Consider the following 21,175-nt stretch of genomic DNA (forward strand, 5'->3'; position numbering starts at 1 on the left):
GGTTCTTTTTCCACTTTCTCCATAATATCATTTAAAATACAAAATGTTTTCATTACAATGATGTCTAATTTGTCTATGCTAGGAAATTATTTCCTAACCAAAATTTAATATTTAACTTCATGGTGTTTACAATGTTATCTTTTACTTTCGTGTCTAGGACCCAACTGCAGTTTATTTATTTATTGAAAAGGGCATCACATCCCCATGTTGTTAATTTGACACTCTTGTCAAAAACTTAAATACTCATCACAATACATCAAGAGGTTCAAAATATTTGACTGCATCTCCTTTTGCATTAAAATGACTTCAAGTGGAGATGCCACCAGCCTGCTCCATCGGTTCCCAAACTCCCCGTCAGTCTTTCTTCCTTATGATTTAAACATCATTTCATTCTTGGTGACATTCCAGATTCATCCTGCTGGATTTCTTTTTTTTAACTGCAGCATTTCTGTAGTATTGACTTCTGCTTTCGAGAGCACCTTGTATGTCAGATACCACACAGAGACCTTTCTCTGGGCTACACACCAGATCCCACACCTGCATGTCAGAAGCTCATAAGTCAGGGGCTCCTTGGTCTCTATCCCTCTCCCCAGTTTGTTTCTGAGCGTTCTCTAGCTCAAAAACAGAACTCATTTCTCATCGATGTCCAGCCTGGCATGTTTGCCATAACTGAACTGCTAACCCTTTTTTCCACTGGCTATTGCCAGCTGGACTATCGTTGCCTTGCCTGTCTATGCCAATCTCCTTGTTTACATCCTTATCATTGCCCTCAGGCCGGCCCAAGTGTCCCAGGTTCCTTGGCCCTGTGCTCACTCCTGAGCCCTCCCCAAGGTCTAGTTTCCATGTTTGGGCCAAGACCAGGAGAAGGAGGCCTGAGCTTGTGCAATCTGGAGACGAAATGGCTTCAAGGTTGATGTGGGGATGAATGATGACCTTCTTGTTTCCAAATGTGGGTTTGCATACTAGAATTGTGTTACTGTGCTCAGAAGCAAAAAAGCACATAAATCAAAGGATACAGGATGCAGGAACAAACAGTGAGAAAGCTCCCATATCCCATGGACTATTGAACACTGCATACAGAAAGCCCTAGAGGAACCTGGGCACTCGTTCCTATTGTATTCTGTTTGGTTTTCAATTTCTCTTTTGCAGAAAGGCAGATAAGGAATTAAAAGTAAAGGTATTTGACTCAGAGCTTCTTATCATGGCTTTCCCATCTACTAACTAAAGGGCATCAGTGTTCTCCTTTGCAAAATGGGCTAAGTCTTTCCGTGAAGAGTCTCTTGCAAACATCTTCAGTGGCTGGACAGGCTGTAACTATTGTCATTTGTAAGACTCAAGAGATCCCTGACAACTGCTAGCAAAACCGAATTGGGGTGGGTGGAAGGCGCTTAATTGGGCACGGGTGGGGCTTAATCTTGTTTTACATGTAAGAAAACTGGCAGGCAGTGGTCCTTGTCAGACTCAGGCCTCCCCAACTCACCTAATAGGCACTGAGTTGCAGTTTAAAAGAGAAATAAGAGTCTCCGTGTGTAAAATCTGGTGCCTGGCATGATCCCAGGTGGCAGTGGTGATTGTCTGCACAAGAAACGTGATGAATGCAACACCAGTCACAGGAGATCCCGGTCAGTGTGTAGCCCTCCAGGTGTCCAGCCCGTCCTGGTCTGTTTCCTCATCTGCTAAGGAGACTGGTGACATTATCCTGACAGAGAATAACGGCTGAACTACTTGACCACACATTCCGAAGACAGAGCCGAGGGAGGAGCTACTACTGTTATCTAGTTTAGGACGGCCATTGCTGGGAGCCTCCTCTCTTCTGCTCACACACAGCTTCATAGGCAGTCACACCTGCAGTGTTCTCAGCCTCAGAGAGGTAAGGGTCAGAAAGGCTTCTTCCCTGAGACGAAGAACTTAGCGAAGAGCTGTGCAAAGCTGCAGGCTTTGGGATCGTTAGAATCTAAGCAGGGATTCGCTACCTCTTCCTGAACAGAAAGATATTTTCTCTCTCAGAGCCTCAGTTTTCCATGTGCAGGAGATAATAGCCTGGATGTAGCAGGGGAAAGTGACCCAGTGGATGTCCCCTCTGTCGTTTATATTAGGTCAAACCAGGAAGCTGTAAGCATCCTCTCTACTCCTGCCCCAGAGCCGACCTGTACAGACCAGCCTTACTGGGAGTGAGTCACTCAGAGGAATGACTGGCTGGAGTTGGAGCGTGAGGGCTTCCAAAAGCCCCTTTGCTTCCTTGACAGGCAGTGATAATTCTAAAAATGCAGGAGTTTAAGTTGGTATTCTATCCGTGTGTCCCCTGGGACAATTCTGCTTGCTAAAGTCAGACTCTCAACTATAATCCCAAGTAAATCCATGCAAAGAAAGTAAAAAAAAAAAATACACATAGGAGAAAAGACTTTGCAAAAGGGAGATATAGGCTGAGGTACGGCCAGTTCCCTGTCCACTATTCTTTACACACACATACACACACACACACACACACACACACACACACACACACACACACAGAGAGAGAGAGACTGAGAGAGAGAGAGAGAGAGAGAGAGAGAGAGAACCTTTTAGCTCTTTCTAGGAGTCCTGTCCTCACCTGATAAGTGTCCTAAGCCAAGAATGAGCCCTGTTTTGTTTTTTTGTTTTTGTTTTTTATTTTAACATTGTCAGTGGAGCAGTCAATAAAGACTTGTTAGGTATCCACTATGCCCAAAACACTTGAGCCAGACACTCAGCAAACAAGGCAGTTGGTCACTGCACTTAGGGAAGCTCCCAGGTTGCAAGGTAGACACAAACTAAAGTGCTGAATATTGATTTCATAGTTAAAAGCATGCAAAGTGCTATAAGGTTTAAGGTAAGGCATGAAGAAAATCTGAGAAGGGTCCACGTGGTCTGGGAGGCAAGAAGGTTGCCTAGGAGAAACAGTGTGCAGATGGAGACCTGGAGGCCAACAGTCAAACAGATAAATGAAGAAGGCAAGCCAGGAGCTGCAGCCATCTCTGCTCAGCAGCCTAGTCTCTGACAGGTACAGGGCTCCTGGTACATGGTTACTTCTGTATGCTACCATCCCCAGCCCTGCCCCAGCTCCCCCAAGGTACTCTAGAGAAAGCCTGGTTTCTGGTGACTAAAGCAGGTTTGGTAATTAACCTCTCTTGCTTCCTTGATTCAGCATTTCTCCAACGAGTGGTTAAACTTTGCATCATCACTTTGCCCAATTAATCCTGGCTGGTGAACCACTAAGGAGACCCAACCCTGTCTGCGTGAAAGAGGGAGTGGCCCAGCCTGCACCTCAGCATTTTAACAGAGATTCTTGAACTCTGAGGCTGAACTCAGGGCTCATCCCCAGGGACCTGAGATGCACACACCTCTCTGCAAACCTGGTCACTCTCCTACGGCAATTTTTTTTTAAAAACTCTCTTCAGATATTGTTAGACATCTCCTGGACAAAGTCTCCCTAGCTGAGAGCCACTGATGTGCAGAGTATAGACCAGATGTGTAACGAATGTGATATAAACAGTAGCTAAGGCAAGGCCTGTGTGGAGATAGTGTCCTCCTATCTGAATACCCCAGCAAGCCGTGCATCCCAAAGTCACTCTGAGAGACCATAGGAGACTTCGGAGAAATGAGACATTTTTCAAAGGTGGGACAAGTAGGTTTGTCACTGTCCTATCCCTGGAAGTGGGCAAGTAGGCTACCCCAGGCCTGAAAGAAGCTGAAAGAATTGAAAGATTGAGTCACTAAGATGGCTTCACGTTCCACTTCAGCTCAACCCAAAGGAAGGGAAAGGCCATTTACAACAGATTCAGCACCATTTTCCCAAATACCAACCCAGCCTCAGGGTGGGTATTGCTAATAAACAAACAGCACCGCTTCCATTTTAAATGAAGGAACTGAGAGACCCTTCATTGGATAACCCATAATTAGCTCAGGGTTATTCAACCCGGGGCTGGCTATCTTCCAAGTCTTTCCCTACACCAGCAGCAGAAGTGGGAATCTCAGCTGTCCACAGAAATGGTTGAAAAACAATTCTTGGGAAGTAAACAGGCATAGTGAGAAAAATTATGGGATTGCTTAGTAATGTCTGTCATGCCCAGACATAGGAAATGAATCACATGTGCCATGTGACAAGTCTGTAATCTAAGATTCTGTAAGGCTACAATCATTTTCTTTGTCATTTTTGGGGTGGCTGTACTGAGTTAGGGGTACATCCAAGTTTGGTTAGCAAACAAGGTACTCTGAGAGGGCCTTCTTCAAGGGTGGCATTTCCATGGAGGGAAAAGATGGGTGTGACTTTCTATTGTTTCCATAGAAAACAATAAACATGTTCTCCATCACAGCCCCTTGTTAACAACTTAGCAGTTTTACTTTCAGTAAGAATATTCTAAGAAAAGAAAACAATAGAGAATTTTCCCAGAAAAAAAATGGGGCATTTTTCTTTCATTTAAAAAAATGCTTATTGTATTTCAAAGTCCGTGTATATGAGAGAAAATAACCTACCCTTCTTCCTCTTTTCTCATACCCCACCCCGAACAATCAAGCAACTAGTGGGAAACTGGACAGCTTGGTGCACAATAAAATCTGCTGACATAGCAAATAATGTTGCAAACGCCAGTGTATCTGCTTCCAAGACATCTTTCTCATCCTGACTCCTAGGACACCAGAGAAGCCAGGGACAGAAAGGAGCCACTGGCTCAGCTCAAGTGCGTCCCTATGTTTCTGCTTCTTTTCTCACAGCCTTTGGCTCTCTCTACGCCAGACTAACTAAGAATTCTTGCTGTCACTAAGCTTCTATTCACAAACATGGTGGCCTGCCATGTGCCAGGCATTTCTTTATCTGGGTACAAGTGACTGAGGCCTGGTGACATGCCACACTTGGATGTATAGTCAAGAAGCAGTCCCTGGACAGATGTGAGCAGGTGTACACCAGAGCACAGTCTAGGGTTTAATCACTCACCTGCCTTGGCTCAAGCGACAGAATATAACTGGGGACTTCCTGCCTTTCATTCCTGAGCCTGGTATTAGATGCTTTCCAACTACCAACATGAAAAACAGGGTCCCCAGGGAAAGACTGACCACCTCACCGTTGCACCTGGAAATCATCTTCCGTTCATTTATTTCTTTGACCTAAAATAATACTGACAACCTGCAGCTTACGAGACAAGTACTGCCTGCTCTCTGGTTTGGAACTAGGGTGCAGAGGAGATCAAAAGAATACTACTCCATAACAGGCAAGCATAATCTCATTTTCAATGCTCAAAAAGTAAAGTTTATTGTCACACAGGTAAGCTTACTCTGTGGCTTATTATCCGTGGCCAATTTCACACCACAATGACAGAGTTGGGTGATTTTGACTGAAACTAAATGAAAAACCTAAAATATCTGCCCTCTGATCCTTTACAGAAAAAAGTTGGTCGGCCCCGGCCCGTGATCTCTCTTCTTTTGTAAGGCTTTGGGAACATGCATGTCTGGTCACTTTGAACCCCATAGGGAGGAAGAAACAGTCAATACTCCAACACACACAGGCTGACTCCACATGCCAGAGATCTCTCTTACTACCCACTTTGTTTGAGAGCCTGCCTAAATGCTCTCTTACTGCTTTGAACTCTACAAGGCCAGGGCAACTTGTACCTTCCACCATTCCAGGGTTAAGTCCAGTCAAGCCTGGCAGGGCAAGACATTTAGTAATGTGAGTTGAATAGACAAATAGACAAAGGAGTGGAGCCTCTTGAATGTATCCATTGGCCATGTGTGTATGAGAGCCACTGAACACAAGGAAGAGGCAGGATGAATGAACACCTAAGTGATGGAGAGATTGGATAAGAGAAGATGCAGACAAATGAGGAAATCCTTGTATGGATGAGGACTTGATTAAGAAAGAAGCCAATGTCAGTACAGGGGAATGCCAGGGCCAAGAAGTGGGAGTGGGTGGGTAGGGGAGTGGGGTGGAGGAGGGTATGGGGGATTTTGGGGATAGCACTGGAAATGTAAATGAAGAAAATACCTAATAAATAAATAAGAAAGAAGGCAATGAAGGAGAGTAGTCTCTAGCTAGGGTGGATGAATGCCAAGTGAATATAGGCTTTATGGGCCAAACACAGGAGATAAAGGGTGTTGGTGCTACATTCTGCCCATCTCATCATTTTTGCCTTCCTGGCTCATGCCTTGCCAGCAGTTTTGAGCTTAATCTAGCCCCTCCCTTGAGCATGGTGTGCCCATACTTTGATGCTCTCTATTTGGGCTCTGTCCCCAGACAGGCAAAGTCATCTGTAACCCTGGGCCTCAAGCCAGGCTGCCATGCTTCCTAGAGTCTAGCCTCCCATATATAGATAGAATTGCTCCCAACACCATGGGCATAAGTGAATGGAATGGACCCCAAAAGGTAAGGGACACCACAAGAATAAACATTCCAGGTACAAGGGGAGTGGGGGAGCAATGTGTTACATGTAGATGAACTTCATAGCCAAGTTCCTTCTAGCCAGAGAATAAAACAGTCAAAAGGGAAACGACCATCAGAAACAGTTCTCATTCACTCTCCATCTCCAGTTCCTTTAGAGAAAGCGGTTAACTAGCCTTGGTCCCTTCTACTCATTTGTTGTGCTGCCCATGCTCTCTAGAGTTTGGGCACCAGGAGAGCAGAGGTGAGCACAGGGAAAGCCCCCAAGGGTTTGTTAGGAATATAAGTGAAAGAGCCTGGAAAGCAAGTTTAGCACCTTCTGCAATCAGCTCCTGGGACATGGTCCCTCCCCCTGCCTTGCCTGACTGATGTTAAACTCTGCCAGGGACCATCAGCATGACACTTGTACTCTTTGAGGCTTGGGAATCAAATTGACCTTACTGTCTATTCCAGCCCTCATATACTGAGTCTCTAAAACCAGAGGCTGGGGCTAGAGATACAGCTCTGCGGTTAAGACTATTTCCTGCAGAGGACCTGAGCTTAGTCCCAGTATCCACATTGTATGGCTCACGAGCATCTGTAACTCCAGCTCCAGGGCATCGAACATCCTCTTCTGGCCTTCATGGGGACCTGCACACACACACACACACACACACACACACATGCACCCACATACAAATATAAATAGACATAAATAATAAACCCTTTAAAAAATAATAAAGCCAGGGTCTTTGGGTTTTCCAAGACTCATATAATTAATAAAAGCCAAAGACCCTCAGGCACAACTCTTAAAGATAATGTTTGACTATTAGACAGGGATGACCATCTAACCTGGCCATTGACCAGGAGCGCAATGGTACTAGGTGTGGTAGCATCCGCTTTGACCAGTGAGCATTGTGTATGAACCAACTCAAATGTTGCCGCCACTCTCCCTCAGGCTCTGCTCTGTTCCCTCTGCCTTGTGAAATCCACTCATAAAACTTACAGGTGAGAGATGGTTGGGAAGTTTCTCAGATGACTCTGTAGGTCCCTCAGAAACTAGGCAAACCTGTCCTGGCTCAGCCTCACAAATAAGAAACAGAGAGCTGGTGAGTTGCCTGTGGTGCTAACCCTTACTCACTGTTGCCTGTCCTCCCAGAACCCTCTGCTCCTATCACTGGCACCTGATCTTACCTCCAAAGTACAAGTGCTGCCTTAGATATCGCAAGTGGGGCTGAAGGAATGGACTCCGTATCAGACTGTTCAAGTTCAGATCCTACCTCTGCCAACTACCTGGCCTTGTGGCCCTAGGCAAATTATTATAATATGTGTTTGCTTAGCAATCCTGTCAGCAAAATATGAATGAGGGAGATACAGTAATGTTTAGTTTGGAGTACCAGAGGAGCAGAGACAAGTGGGTCCCTAGCCAGCCAGCTTAGCCTATTGGACCAGATTCATATCACAGAGAACCTATCTAAAAGGGAGGCCAGGGATGGTTTCTGACGTATAACATCCAAGTTTAACCTCAGGCTTCCCCATGAACATGTTTGCACACACACACACACACATACATAAATAGCATTTGGTCTTTTGACTTACTATAAAGATTATATGAACCGGGCGTGGTGGCGCACGCCTTTGATCCCAGCACTCAAGAGGCAGAGGCAGGCAGATTTCTGAGTTCAAGGCCAGCCTGGTCTACAAAGTGAGTTCCAGGACAGCCAGGGCTACACAGAGAAACCCTGTCTTGAAAAACCAAAAAAAAAAAAAAAAGATTACATGAGAAAATAAATTAGGAATGTGTAGCCTCTATGAACATGAACTCTGGTGGCAGGTGCAGTCTCAGAAATCTATTTTGGTTCCTCCCATTTTATCTCAGCAAGATTACACCCCCCCCCCTCAAAACAAGGGACCTGAGCCTTTCTTTTAAAACCCTTTTCATTCACAGATGACCTCACCTAGAACTCAGACACTCAGAGCACTTGCTAACTTGAAGGGATCAGACGTGCCCAAGTGATGCCCTAAATTATCAAATGCCTGTCTGTCTGAATCCTTGAGTGCCAGACCAGGGTCACCATTGATCATACCTGTGTTTGTGGGAAATGATCCACTGGAAAAAGAAACCTAGTCAGGGAATATCCAGGAAAAAAGAAACAAAAACAAAAAAGTGATGTCACCTAACTTGTAATGCACCTCAATTACCTGGTGTTGCCAAATCCTTAACACTGACAGACAAAGTAACTGTGTAAGAGAAACTAGCTAGACCCAGGTGGTTTAGACAGCAGTGTTCTTGGAAGAACTCAGTGAACATTTGTGGACTACTCAGGGATGCTCTAAAAGTTGGGGTACAAACAAAACAGCAAAGCTACATATCTCTTCTCTAGATTCCCTCCTCTTTAATCAGATCCACATTCTCATGCCTTTTTAGCACATTGAGGTTAGAACTTTCACATTTGGAAACAGATTGTCTGAAATGTTTCCGGCTCTCTTTATACCCATCAGTTACAGAAGAACTCTGGAAGGTGAGAGATAGCCATTGTCCAAAGAGCCTTGGGCTCTGAGATTATACTGTAATCTCGGTGACAGAAAAAGACAGCAGAAATTTACCTGCAGAGTTGCCACAGGCTGGGCCATTGAGGCAGAGACCAAGGGCTTGTGGGACAGCCAATTCAAGCTGCTTAAATCCAGTTAAGAAAGGTGGAGAATGGGCTTTTCCTAAACTTTATAGTTGCACAAAACCAGCCTCACGCTCTCGGAAAGAGGTAGCTTTGGAGAAAATGCTAAAAGTCCTTCTGTATATGCACCCCAGGCTTGCCTCTAGAGAGGGTGCCAGGCTGTTGATGGGCCTTGGATTCATGTTATTAGTCTCAAGAGAAAGAAAGATTTCATGACCAACCAAGGCCTCAGCCTGAGTATGGGGTGTTTTTCTAATGGTCTCCCTTAAAATAGTTCAAAGAAGAAAGCTGACCTGCCACCAAGAAGGTATCAGATAGCTTCAGGTTACCATGGAAGAGCTATGCCTATGATTTGGAAGGCTTATTTTTATTGAGGGAACTCAGTTCTCCGCAAGGGAACAGGGACAACTGATTTGATAATGTAGGAAGTTGTAGGTGGTTTTTTCCCCCTCTGGTCTTTTTTAGGGATGGGGTCAGGGTGAAGGAAGATGTCTTGCTATGTAGTACAGGGATGTGTCAAAAATCACAATCCTCCTGCCTCACCTCCTGTGTGCTGGATTACAGGCATGCACTACCAGACTTGATTTCTTTTCTTCCTTAAAAAAAAAAAAAAAATTATCTCCCTTGTTCTTCCAATAACTTTAGAGAAGTGGGTTGTTGTTTTGTTTTGTTTTGTTTTTTTCCTGAGTCAATAGATAAAATGTAAATGGTAAATTTTGTAAAGATCACAAAGATGGACACAGTATTGTCAAAGGATGTCGAGGCTCTCTGAATTCTTCTAAAACAATTTTTTCAATTAACTTTTCTTTTTAGCTAACTTTGGTTTGCCTCCCCAATTATCTCTCCTGAAGTGAGACTCTAAGATTTATGAACTCTTGACAAGTCATCACAGAAAAACCTATTACAGTACACCTAAGTCAGATGGAAGAATTCAGGGACAAACAGGTCCACTTGCCTGGGATTACATGGTAAAAGAGTAACAGAAAAGTCCCATTCCCTAGGGATCTGAATTCAGAACCAGTTTCTTAGAAAAAAAAAAATGTTGTCGTCGCTTGACCAGTTTGGTCCATCCAACTCTCTGGTGGAGAAACGTAATTCAGCCCCATTCTTTCTAACACAAAAGGCACTTTCTCAGAACAAAGGGTACTTTTGTTTGGGTCAGGGGTGGGTGAATCATGGGACTCACTAGATGTTCTGACACATCACACCTTGGGATTGGTCTGTCTGGAAAATATAAAGACAAGATCCTGCTGCAGACAGATGGCATAGTAGCATATAGTCTACCCTATACATGAGAAAAACCCTGTCATAAATCCTCATGTTCTCACAGATCCTTAGCAATAATATTTGGTGAAAAAAATACTACAGGGGGGGGGGGCTCAAAACAGACATAGCAGGAACTTTGCTTACTGAAATGTGGCTAGACTATAAATAATAACACTTTAAGTAGATTTGGGGGGGTACTTTTCCTGAATATACCAATTCAAACCACAGCTATAGAGAAGCACTGGACCCCCGTCATCCTTAGAAGTTCAAGGTGAATGAGAATAGCCTACCCTAGCCTCAAGGAAAGATTCCTACACACGTTTCCAGTCAGATGGTCAGCTGCCTAGAAATAATTGGGTCTTTCTTAAAGGAATTTGATGTACTATGATTGACTCCTCGACCTTATAGATAAAACTTCTTTTCAAGATTAGTCCTTCTGAGAAAGCCCTCTTGCCTGCCTCCTCCTTTTCCCTCACTTCTCCTTCGTTTGCCTCCCATCTCCTTCGTTTGCCTCCCATCTTATAATGGTCATACTAGTTGGAATGCGTCTTTGAAACAGGTATGACGCATAACACCTTACACCGTGTGTGTGTGTGTGTGTGTGTGTGTGTGTGTGAGTGCGTGTGTGAGTTGTGTGAATGTGTATGTGGTTGTGTGTATGAGTACGTGTGTGTATGTGTGTGTGTTGGGAGGAGTGTGTATATGTATGTGAGGGCATGCCTGTGTAAGGTGTGCATCCTGGATACCTTTTAGGAGAATATAACCATTGAGGACAGTGAATGAAGACAAAAGTAAATGGTACATGCCTACAGCACCCACACTGTGGAAAACAAGAATGTGATCCTGAGTTTGAGGCCAGCCGGGACTACATAGCCAGATCCTTTCAGAGAGAAATGAAAGAAAGATGGACAGGAAGGAAGGTAATTGAATTTTTTTAAAAAACACAAAAACAAAACAAAACAAACAACCCAAGGAGGTATATATTTACATTCTTCTATAACTTTGAAGGGATAGTGCTTAAATCTTCCAAACATGAAAAGAAAGAACACGCTCCCTGTATTTCATGGAGCCTTGGATATTCATTGTAGTATAAACAATAAAAACACAGGGTGTAATGGCTCTTACAGAGGTTCTGAGTTCAATTCCCAGCACCTACATGGTGACTAACATCTGTCTATAACTGCAGCTCCAGAAGACCTGGTGCCCCCTCCTGACCCCTGAGGGAACTGTATGCAGATGGTGCACAGACACACAGGCAAAACACCTGTACATATAAAATAAAAATAACAAAAGGAAAAAGAAAAGTAACTCCACTAATATATCATGTTAACTACTTAAAGAAAAAAAGGCCTATATAAAGAATATAGAGAAAAACATAGCATGGAAAAATAATATATATGGAAATATTTGATAGAATTCTATATTTATACACTAGAAAATGTACCAAGCTAGGAATAAAATCCTTAATTCAGTGAGAGGGATCTATGTAAAATCTACAGCAAACATCTTACTTAATGGTGAAATGTTGGGCCCTTGAAGGTTAGAACAAGATCCTGCCATGTTTCTGATTAGCCCTGCCTAGAGGCCTGGCCAACAGACTAAGCAAGAAGTAAAGGTTGGATATTTAAAGAAAATAATCATTAAATGAATATTATATTATTTTCTATATGGAAAACTCAAAAGAACACAGAATAATACACTGAGACTAGGTATGCTGTTATCAAGGTTACTAGTCTTAAATGTATTTGTAAGCACAGCTGCATATCTACATACCAAAAAGAAAACAGGGAAGGTAATTAATTTCCTTTTGCTTTTCATTTTATTTTGTTTTGTTTTCAGTGTCTCAATCTTTACCTCAGGCTAACTTGGAACTCACGATGTAATCCAGGTTGCTCTCAGATGGCATCCCTCCTGCCTCAGCCTCCTAAGTACTGGGTATAAAGTTACAGGCTTTATAGTGGAATTAATTTCTTTTTATTTGAGACAGGCTCTCATGTAGGCCTTAAACGTGGTATGTTGCAGAATGTGACCTTGAAGTTCAGATTCTCTTGATTCTGCTTTCCTGGAGCTGGGATTACAGACGGGCATTATTGTATCAAGTTTTCTGCAGTTCTTAAGATCAAAAAAGACAAAATAGACGGTGATGTGTGTCAGGCTTTTAGACAGGAGAACTCAGTATCTCTCTTTAAACGGCGTCTGGTCCAGGTGTGGTGGCCCACCGGTGTTACCGCTAAGGCGGCTGAAACAGGTGATTGGCATGCTCACATAGCAAGTTCCCGACCATCCAGAGCTACAGGGAAGTATGACATCTCAGAAAATTAAATAAGGAAGGAAGGAAGGGAGGGAGAGTAGCTCCAGTTTCTTTTAAGCCAATGTAATATGCTAGAAACCCTGCAAACAAGGAAGTGTGGGGATGTAATTTACGGCAAACAGGTGAAGGGAAGAATGAGCTACACAGCTGGGAACAGGGGATAGGAAGTGAGTTGAAAGGCAGGAGCTGGCCTTCAGTCGTACTCCTCCGATCTTGCCACACCCACATTTCAATATCTTAAAGTTGTTATTCTCCCCAGAATATATCCCCAATGTCAACAGCTCTTAGAGTTTGTTTTCATGAAACACAAAAAGTAACAACTCAAACGCAACATGAAAAAGCGAGGGGCCAAATGACTTCTAAAGTGAGGAGGTGGGGTTTGCTCGGAGATAGCACGCATCTTAAGTTATAAAACCCGTGCAGTCGCTCGGACTCAGCTTCAGCCTCTTTTAAACCAGTGGAACACGCTAGAAAGCCTGGAAACAACCAGTGTGAAGATGTGATTTATGGCAAACAACTCCGCAGGTCACAAGGGAAGAGTGAGCTACAACGCTGGGCTAATTGGGTATCTGTGTGGGGAAAGGATGAAATTGGATTCCTCCCTCGTCAAAAATCAATTCCCTGTGGACTAAAGAACGTGTATATATGAAAGGTGAAACTATAAAACTTTCAAAAGGCAACACAGAAGCGCACCTCACGACCTTGAGATTAAAAGACATTTTAGCTAAGAGTTTTCAAAAGTGCTGTGTGCAAATATATTATATAATGAATTTTGTCCATCAAAAGATCCCACAGAATAAAACAAATATATAAGCTCCAAGGAATTTATATCTAAAGATAATAGAATTCCACAACTTAATGAAAAAAAATAATAAATAACCCAAGGACTTTGGGATGGCAAAGGATCTGGAACCGGCATTTCATGTATTAATAGTCAGTAAACTTTTAAAAAACAGGGAAAAAGAATAAATCCATTGGCATCCACAGACATGAATGTAAACCCACAATGAGTCTGCGTTTCATACCACCACATGAGCAGTTATTAAAGAGTGTGTTACCTCATGCTGGCAAGACTCTAAAATAACAGGAATTGTCATTTGTGGCTGGCAGACTTGTAAATTGTTACAGCCACACTGGGAAACAATTTGTTATTACCTAATAAAACTGAACAGGCTCCTACCCTATGGCCCATCAATTCTGTTCCTGGGTGTATATCCCGGAGAAACTCTTGTACACGGGCACAGGGGACATGTACAGGAATGTTCATACTAACACTGTTTATAACAGCCCCAAACTAAAAGCCCCACAAATGACAGATAAGCGATAGATCAGTCCTATACTCCTGCCATGAAATCGGAGACAGGAACCACAAATACCCAGAAAGCCTCCATGCCACAGGATACACTTATTGTATGTGCTTTCTTTTCTTTTTAAGATTTATTTATTTATAATCTATATGGGAGTACACTGTCACTCTCTTCAATCAGATCCCATTACAGATGGCTGTGAGCCTCCATGTGGTTGTGGAATTTGAACTCAGGACCTCTGGAAGAGCAGTCAGAGCTCTTAACCATTGAGTCATCTCTCTGGCCCCATGTGCTTTCTTATGATGCTCATAGCAGACAAAACAGAGAAGCCTGTGTAAGGATGTATGCCAGAGTGGGAGAAACTACACAAAAAAAAAAACCCTGGGATGAATAGTGCACATTTTAGCACAATGATTAGAGCACTGGTTCTCAACATTCCTAATGCTACGACCCTTTAATACAGTTCCTTATGTTGTGGGGACCCCTGTTTTAGGGTTTCATTGCTATGAAGAGATGCCCATGACCAAGGCAACTCTTATAAGGACAACATTTAATTGGAGCTGGCTTACAGTTTCAGAGGTTCAGTCCGTTATCATCATAGCAAGAAGCATGGCATCGTGCAGGCAGACTTGGTGCTGGAGGAGCAGAGAGCTCTACATCTTAATCAGAAGGCAGCCCGGAGGAGGCTCTCATTTCCACACTGGGTGAAGCTTGAGCATAAGGAGCCCTCCAGGGTCCACCTATACAGTGACACACTTCCTCCAAGAAGGCCACACCCATTCCAACAAGGCTATACCTCCTAAGAGTGCCACTTTCCATGGGCTAAGCATATTCAAACCACCACAACCCCCAACCATAAAGTTACTTTGTTGCTATTTTGTTGCTCTGGAGGAAGGGGGAGCCATGTGGTTGGTTGTTGAGGAAGATGCAGAGAGCTGCACAATATCCTATTCCTGTCTGTACTCTGAGTTGAGTGGTATGAATACACACATCACTTATACTGTTAGGTAAGTGATGCATAAAGTTATATAGACACTTGCTATGCACGTGAATATTTAAGATTTAGATTTTTTTATAGAAAACAGAAGAAAGACGTGAGAAGTAAATGACAAACAACATGGCCGAAGAAATCACACTGCAAAGATGAGAGCCGGAGTAGAGAAAGGTGGTTTGAATGAGAATGGCCCCATAGACTCATGCTTGAATGTATTGGGAAGAGTAGCTCAAGGTGTGGTTCTGTTTAGTAGGAGAGTTCAGTGGGCTGCTTTGTCAGACATCAGAAAACAAGAATGTTGAGAGCGGTGCAGACGATGGAAGCCTGGTTTGTGAAGTTCCAAAGGGAAGCAAAGATTCTACCGGAGCCATTTTTGTGACGTTTTTTGAGCCATTTTGGTTCTGCTCATCGGGGGTTGAAGAATTGGCCCTAATTAACAGGAGAGCAGAAACACTGAGTCATCTTTGTGTTACTGGGATAATTGATGCTGGTCAGCTGAAGCTGGGAAATTGGTGGTGGTTAAGAAAAGATCACCATCACGAGGGAGATTCTTCTGGGAAGTGCTTCCTGAAAGTGAACACATAGAAGCTATATTCCACCAGAGTCCATGGTTGTACCGAAAGCCGGTAACCAAACTTGGTAGTGCGAGAGTCACTCAGGTGGTACTATTTTGAAGGCATGAAAGGTTCATGGAAAGCAGCTGAGTCTTGGTGCTGTGAGAGGCCAGGAGAAGCCATTGGTAAAGATGCAGTCTCTGTAGCAGTTGTCAGCCCAGGATTGAAAGGGCCATACAAAAAAGCTGAGGCTTAGTACCATGCTTTGCAGCAGAAGACCCCAGCATTTTAGAGATGCCACTGCCATGGGACAACCACTGCTGGGGCAGCAGCAGTAGGAAATAGATCCTGCCCAAGCTTAGAAGACAAGCTATGTGTGATACAAAGGCTGGAGCTAGAAAAGTGACTTGAGGTTTTAGGAGAAGTCCATACTGGACATTGCTTTGATCAATTGTGACTGAATCTTGGTATGTCCCTCTCAAAGTAAGAGTGTGTTTATTTTTGATTTTTACAGTATCCTGCACCTGAGAGACTAAATTTTCAAAGGGATTTTAGGCTTTAAAAGAGACTTTGAATGTTTTAAATAGAATGAATCTAGTATTTGAATATGTAAAGACTGTGGGAATTTTTAAGTTTATAAAATGTGTTATGCTGTGATAGTGATATTAATGTCTCGTTTTGGGGATGAAGATTAAAAAGCAAAAGTTGTGGCTTGTCAGTGATGTGCTTATGTGTCAAGTTGACAAGGGGTCAATTGTGCTGGATAGTTTTGTCAACTTGACACAAGCTAAAGTCATTTGAGAGGAGGAAACCTCAATTAAGACAATGACTGCACTAGGTAGCTAGCTCAGTGGTTAAGAACTTTCGATGTTCTTGTGGCGGATCCCCAACCACCCTCTCAAGGATTCCCACATGCTCCTTTAGTCTACACACACACACACACACACACACACACACACACAATCTAAAAAGAAGAGTAAATAGCTCCTAATGAAGCTGAGACATGAAGCACAGGGGATGTGCTTTGTTCTTACGTGGCTTAACCTATCCAAATAGACCTGTGTACCCTTTAACAGGAAAGGGATGGATAGAGGGACTGATGGACAGATGGATGGACAAACAGAGACTGGTGTGTGGTGTGTAGTGAGCCAGAAAGGAACAGTACATATCAGATGTCCCTCTAATCTCCCAGTCCCTGCTCTTACGCCAGGGACCACTTTACTGTCCAGTGTCCTCCTCACCTAGATCACATTTTCAGTAAACAACATCCACTGTGTGATAAGAAGATGTCATAGTGTGGTACTTTTTTCTTTGTTTTTCTTGGGATATATTCGTATGAGGTTTGTTTTTAAGTTGTTTTTTTTTTTAAGGTGTGCTTATTATATTTATATGAGTCCACTGTAGCTGTTTTCAGACATACCAGAAGAGGACATCAGATCCCATTACAGATGATTGTGAGCCACCCTGTGATTGGTAGGAATTGAACTCAGGACCTCTGGAAGAGCAGTCAGTGCTCTTGACCATTGAGCCATCTCTCCATCCCTTGTATGAGTTTTATGGGGTACATAACAATAAGTTTGTACTTACGTGCACTGTATAATAACCAAAAGTAGTGAAAATCTATCTCAAAAAACAAAACAAACACAAAAGATGCTTCCATAAGATGAAAGCTGTAAGCAAGCCTGTAGGGCACTTTCTTAATTAGTGGTTTACGGGGAAGGGCCTACCTGTCGTTGTAGGTGGTTCTATTCCTGGATTGGCTAGTGGTCCTGGGTTCTATAAGAAAGCAGGCTGAGCTAGCCATGAGGAATAAGTCAGTAAACATGACCTCTGCATGTCAGCTCCTGCCCCAGGTTCCTACCTTGTTTGAGCTCCTGTCCTGACTTCCCTCAATGATGAGCAGTGATGTGGAAGTGTAAGCCACGTCAGCCCTTTCCTTACCAACTTGCTTTTTGTTCATGGGGTTTCGTTGCAGCAATGGGTTTCTATTGCTAAGACAGAACGCAAGGCTGGAAAGGGAAGCAGGGAAATAGTCTAAGGAAGCTCAGCCTTTAAAATGCTTGCCACACAAATGAGAAGACTTAAATCCAATCCCCAGAACCCAGATAAAAGACCATACCAGATGTAGTGGGATGGACTTGGAATCCCAGAGATGGTTCACTGGCTGGCCAGCCTAACATGATCACCAAGGCCCAGGTTCCAATGAGAGATCCTGACCCAAAAAATAAAGAAGTGGTGAAGGCTGATGAGATAGCACAGCAGGTAAAGGTGCTTGCTGCCAAACCTGAAGATCTGAGTTCTGAATTCTATCCCCAGGACCTGTATGGCAGATAGAACTGACTTACACACACACACACAGACACACACACACACAGGCAGAGAGAGAGAGAGAGAGAGAGAGAGAGAGAGAGAGAATGAAAATTGATAGGTAGATGATATATTCCTATATGATAGATACATAGATGGTAGATAAGATGATGGATCGATCCGGGCTCAGTGGCACACGCCTTTAATCCCAGCACTCAGGAGGCAGAGGCAGGTGGATTTCTGAGTTCGAGGCCAGCCTGGTCTACAAAGTGAGTTCCAGGTCACCCAGGGCTACACAGAGAAACCCCGTCTGGGAAAAGCCAAAAAAAAGGATGATGGATTGATGATTGATGGATAGTGATTGATGGATAGATAGACAGACAGACAGATAGATGATAGATAAGATGATGGATAGATAGATGATTAATAGATGGATAGATAGATAGATAGATAGATAGACTTTTTTTCCTAGGAGTGCAGGCAGAGTTCAGAGGCTTCTATCATTGCTGCAGTGTTTTTATCTGGGAGAAATGAAAGGGATTCAGATTCAAGTTCTGTTAGTTATTGAATACCCTGCTAAGACATGTGTGTGTTGTGTGTATGTGTGTGTGTGTGTATGTATGTATGTATGTGTTTTATTTTTTATTAGATATTTTCTTTATTTACATTTCAAATGCTATCCCGAAAGTTCCCTATACCCTCCCCCTGCCCTGCTCCCCTACCCACCCACTCCCACTTCTTGGCCCTGGCATTCCCCTGTACTGGGGAATATAAAGTTTGCACGACCAAGGGGCCTCTCTCTTCCCAATGATGGCCGACTAGGCCATCTTCTGCTACATATGCAGCTAGAGACATGAGCTCTGGGGGTACTGGTTAGTTCATATTGTTGTTCCTCCTATAGGGCTGCAGACCCCTTCAGCATCTTGGGTACTTTCTCTAGCTCCTCCATTGGGGGCCCTGTGTTCCATCCAGTAGATATATGTGTTTTAATACTCTCAGTAGTTAATGAGCAGGTGGACTCATATCTTAGATTTAATTTTAAACTGTGTTTATTCTAGTTAAGTAACTCTTGTCCCCCACAGTGTCCCCTTTCATTAATAAGCTACCTTTGATAAGAACTGAATGTGTTGAAACTTACAAAGCACTTATGAAGTGTGTGGGGGAGCTAAGTTCTGAGTCCCTGTTAGTTGTCTTACTATTTTCCATGTACAGGTTTTCCCACATAGATAAGACCTAGATGGGGTGGGACAGGAGGAGAAGCTCACAGTGCTGTTGGCTCCCCGTTGACAGCCTGCCATACTCTGCTGCTACATGCCTTTGGGAACCCAGCCCTAGACAGGCCATACGATATCTGCTCCACCTCACTCTGCCCAAAACCACCAGAAATGGTGGGGTGGGGTGGGGCTGGACACGGTGTTGGTTTTCAACTGTGTCAAGCTTCTCTGTGTCTTGTTCATGCACCTAGCTTGTGGTGCTCACTGGTTCTGTTTGGCTGTCTCCTCTGCCTGAACAGGTCAGCAGTTCTCAGCCCACACCTGCCTCCCCGGGACATTCCACAGCCATGGTCAGTGTGCCTAGTTCCCAGCAACACCTTTCAAATAACATGTGAGTAAAAAGCTCAGAACCAACCCGTCCCTCCTCTGCCACCTAGTCTCCATGCCCACCCCATAGCATCCAAACAGCCAACACCACCCCTTCCTTCTTTTCCACCAATGGTTGAGAGTACGAATGAGCAAAACACAGATAGAATTCCCAACATTGCTAGGAGGTTGGGTATGGAGTGGTCTCTATTGTCTCACTTCAGGTTTAAAATATTGAGTCATAAGTGAATATTGACTTGCTATAGTCAGTAAAAAGAAAAATAGATTCAACATTGGGGTAAGAAAAACACTTGCAAAGAACCATTTGATAAAGAGTTTAGGAGTATCTCACAGTCCTTAAAATCTCAGGACTACTAGGCATGTCCAACCTGCAGCCTACATGCCACGAGAGACCAAACATAGCTGAGAATTCAACCCAACACAAAATCATAAGTTAACTTAAAACATTGCCAGATCTATTTTGCTTTTGTTATTTTTTCATAAGCTCAACTATCCAGTTCTGGGGCCTAAATTTTGAAGATGACAACCTCATGTCACAAGAGTCAAAAGCTTGGACATGCCGGGCTGAGGTGACCCCAAATCCAGCACAGCAATTAAGTGCTTCCTTCAGTGCCTTTCACGAGGCAGCTGTTCTCACAGCTGAGCCTCACTGTTCCCTGTTGTCCGCACTACCACGGTGACTCACACCTGAATGCCACCCACCTGATTCCTGGGTGAACTTTAGAATAGCATCTTAGTTCTCACTCATTTTTGCGTGACACAAACCAATTCCCTTCCACCTACCTTTATGTTAAAAAATACTGAGATGATCACCCCTGCCTCCTACTTCCTAATGTGCACTTTACAGCAGCTACCTGTCTCCCAGGCTGTTCCCAGAAGTCAAACAAACCCTACTCTCAGCCCAAAGAGTGTTTCAGTTTCTGTGCAGACTCTGGTGTCCTGAGCCTTTCTGTCTTTGGACCCACAACAAGGCACTAGGTAGACTGTCACATACCTCTGCCACTGATCCTGATTTTCAAGCCGTTTCTCTGATAGAGGCCAGTTCCCCATTGTCACAGTGCCCAAGTTGGCCTATCTGTGATTTCCAGCTATATGGAGGGGAGAGACCAAGCCTGTTTCCTCCCCTGGCATTCCAGCCAGGTTGTTCCACTTCTGTCTGCCTTCCGTGGTTAAGTTTCCATTTTTAGTGATCTGTGTTGCTAGGTGCTGGCAGGTGAGATACAGGGACTGGCCTCCCCTTAGTCCTTCATCCACTCCGTCATCTCCTCGGGCATGTTCTGCTTCCCTTACCAGATCCTTGTGTGTCTAGGTTTGTAGCCCTACACACTTACTCAGCCCATGGACCCGAAGAGCTGGACCTGAAGAAGGGAGAAGGCATCAGGGTTCTGGGCAAGTACCAGGATGGCTGGCTGAAGGGCCTCTCCTTACTCACTGGACGAACTGGCATCTTTCCAAGCGACTATGTCATCCCAGTCTTCAGGTACGTCTCCAGGGCCCTTCTGTGTGTTGAACTGATAATGGCAGACCCCGTGCCTTTTTCAGAGTACAAGCCAAGTAATAACTTTTGCCTTCACATTCCATTAACTTACACACAAAATATTTATAACTTCTGTTTCCAGAGGTCTCACCATGTATTTATAGGCTGGCCTGGAACTTAGCCAAGTTGGCCTCAAAGCCACAGACCTTCTGCCTCAGATTCCCAGGTGCTAGGACCACAGGTGTGACCCATAGTGCCCAGCTTCGCCTCATTTAATACCCTGGCCATGCTGAAGAGCCTGGCATGTATTATT

The 21,175-nt window shown here is 43.9% G+C and overlaps 1 protein-coding gene across 1 annotated transcript in view; it reads left to right on the top strand.

Moving 5' to 3' along the window:
• Positions 1-21,175, top strand: part of Sh3rf2 (SH3 domain containing ring finger 2) — a 106,042-nt gene that overhangs the window by 68,394 nt on the left and 16,473 nt on the right. Inside the window, exons 6-7 of the mRNA XM_021150804.3 lie at positions 19,298-19,389; positions 20,695-20,865. Coding sequence (XP_021006463.1) covers positions 19,298-19,389; positions 20,695-20,865 — 263 coding nt within the window. The remainder of the gene's footprint in view (positions 1-19,297; positions 19,390-20,694; positions 20,866-21,175) is intronic.

The sequence above is a fragment of the Mus caroli genome, unplaced genomic scaffold, assembly GCF_978045245.1.
Source record: "Mus caroli unplaced genomic scaffold, Mus_caroli_1 scaffold_19, whole genome shotgun sequence".
Classification (NCBI taxonomy): Eukaryota; Metazoa; Chordata; class Mammalia; order Rodentia; family Muridae; genus Mus; species Mus caroli.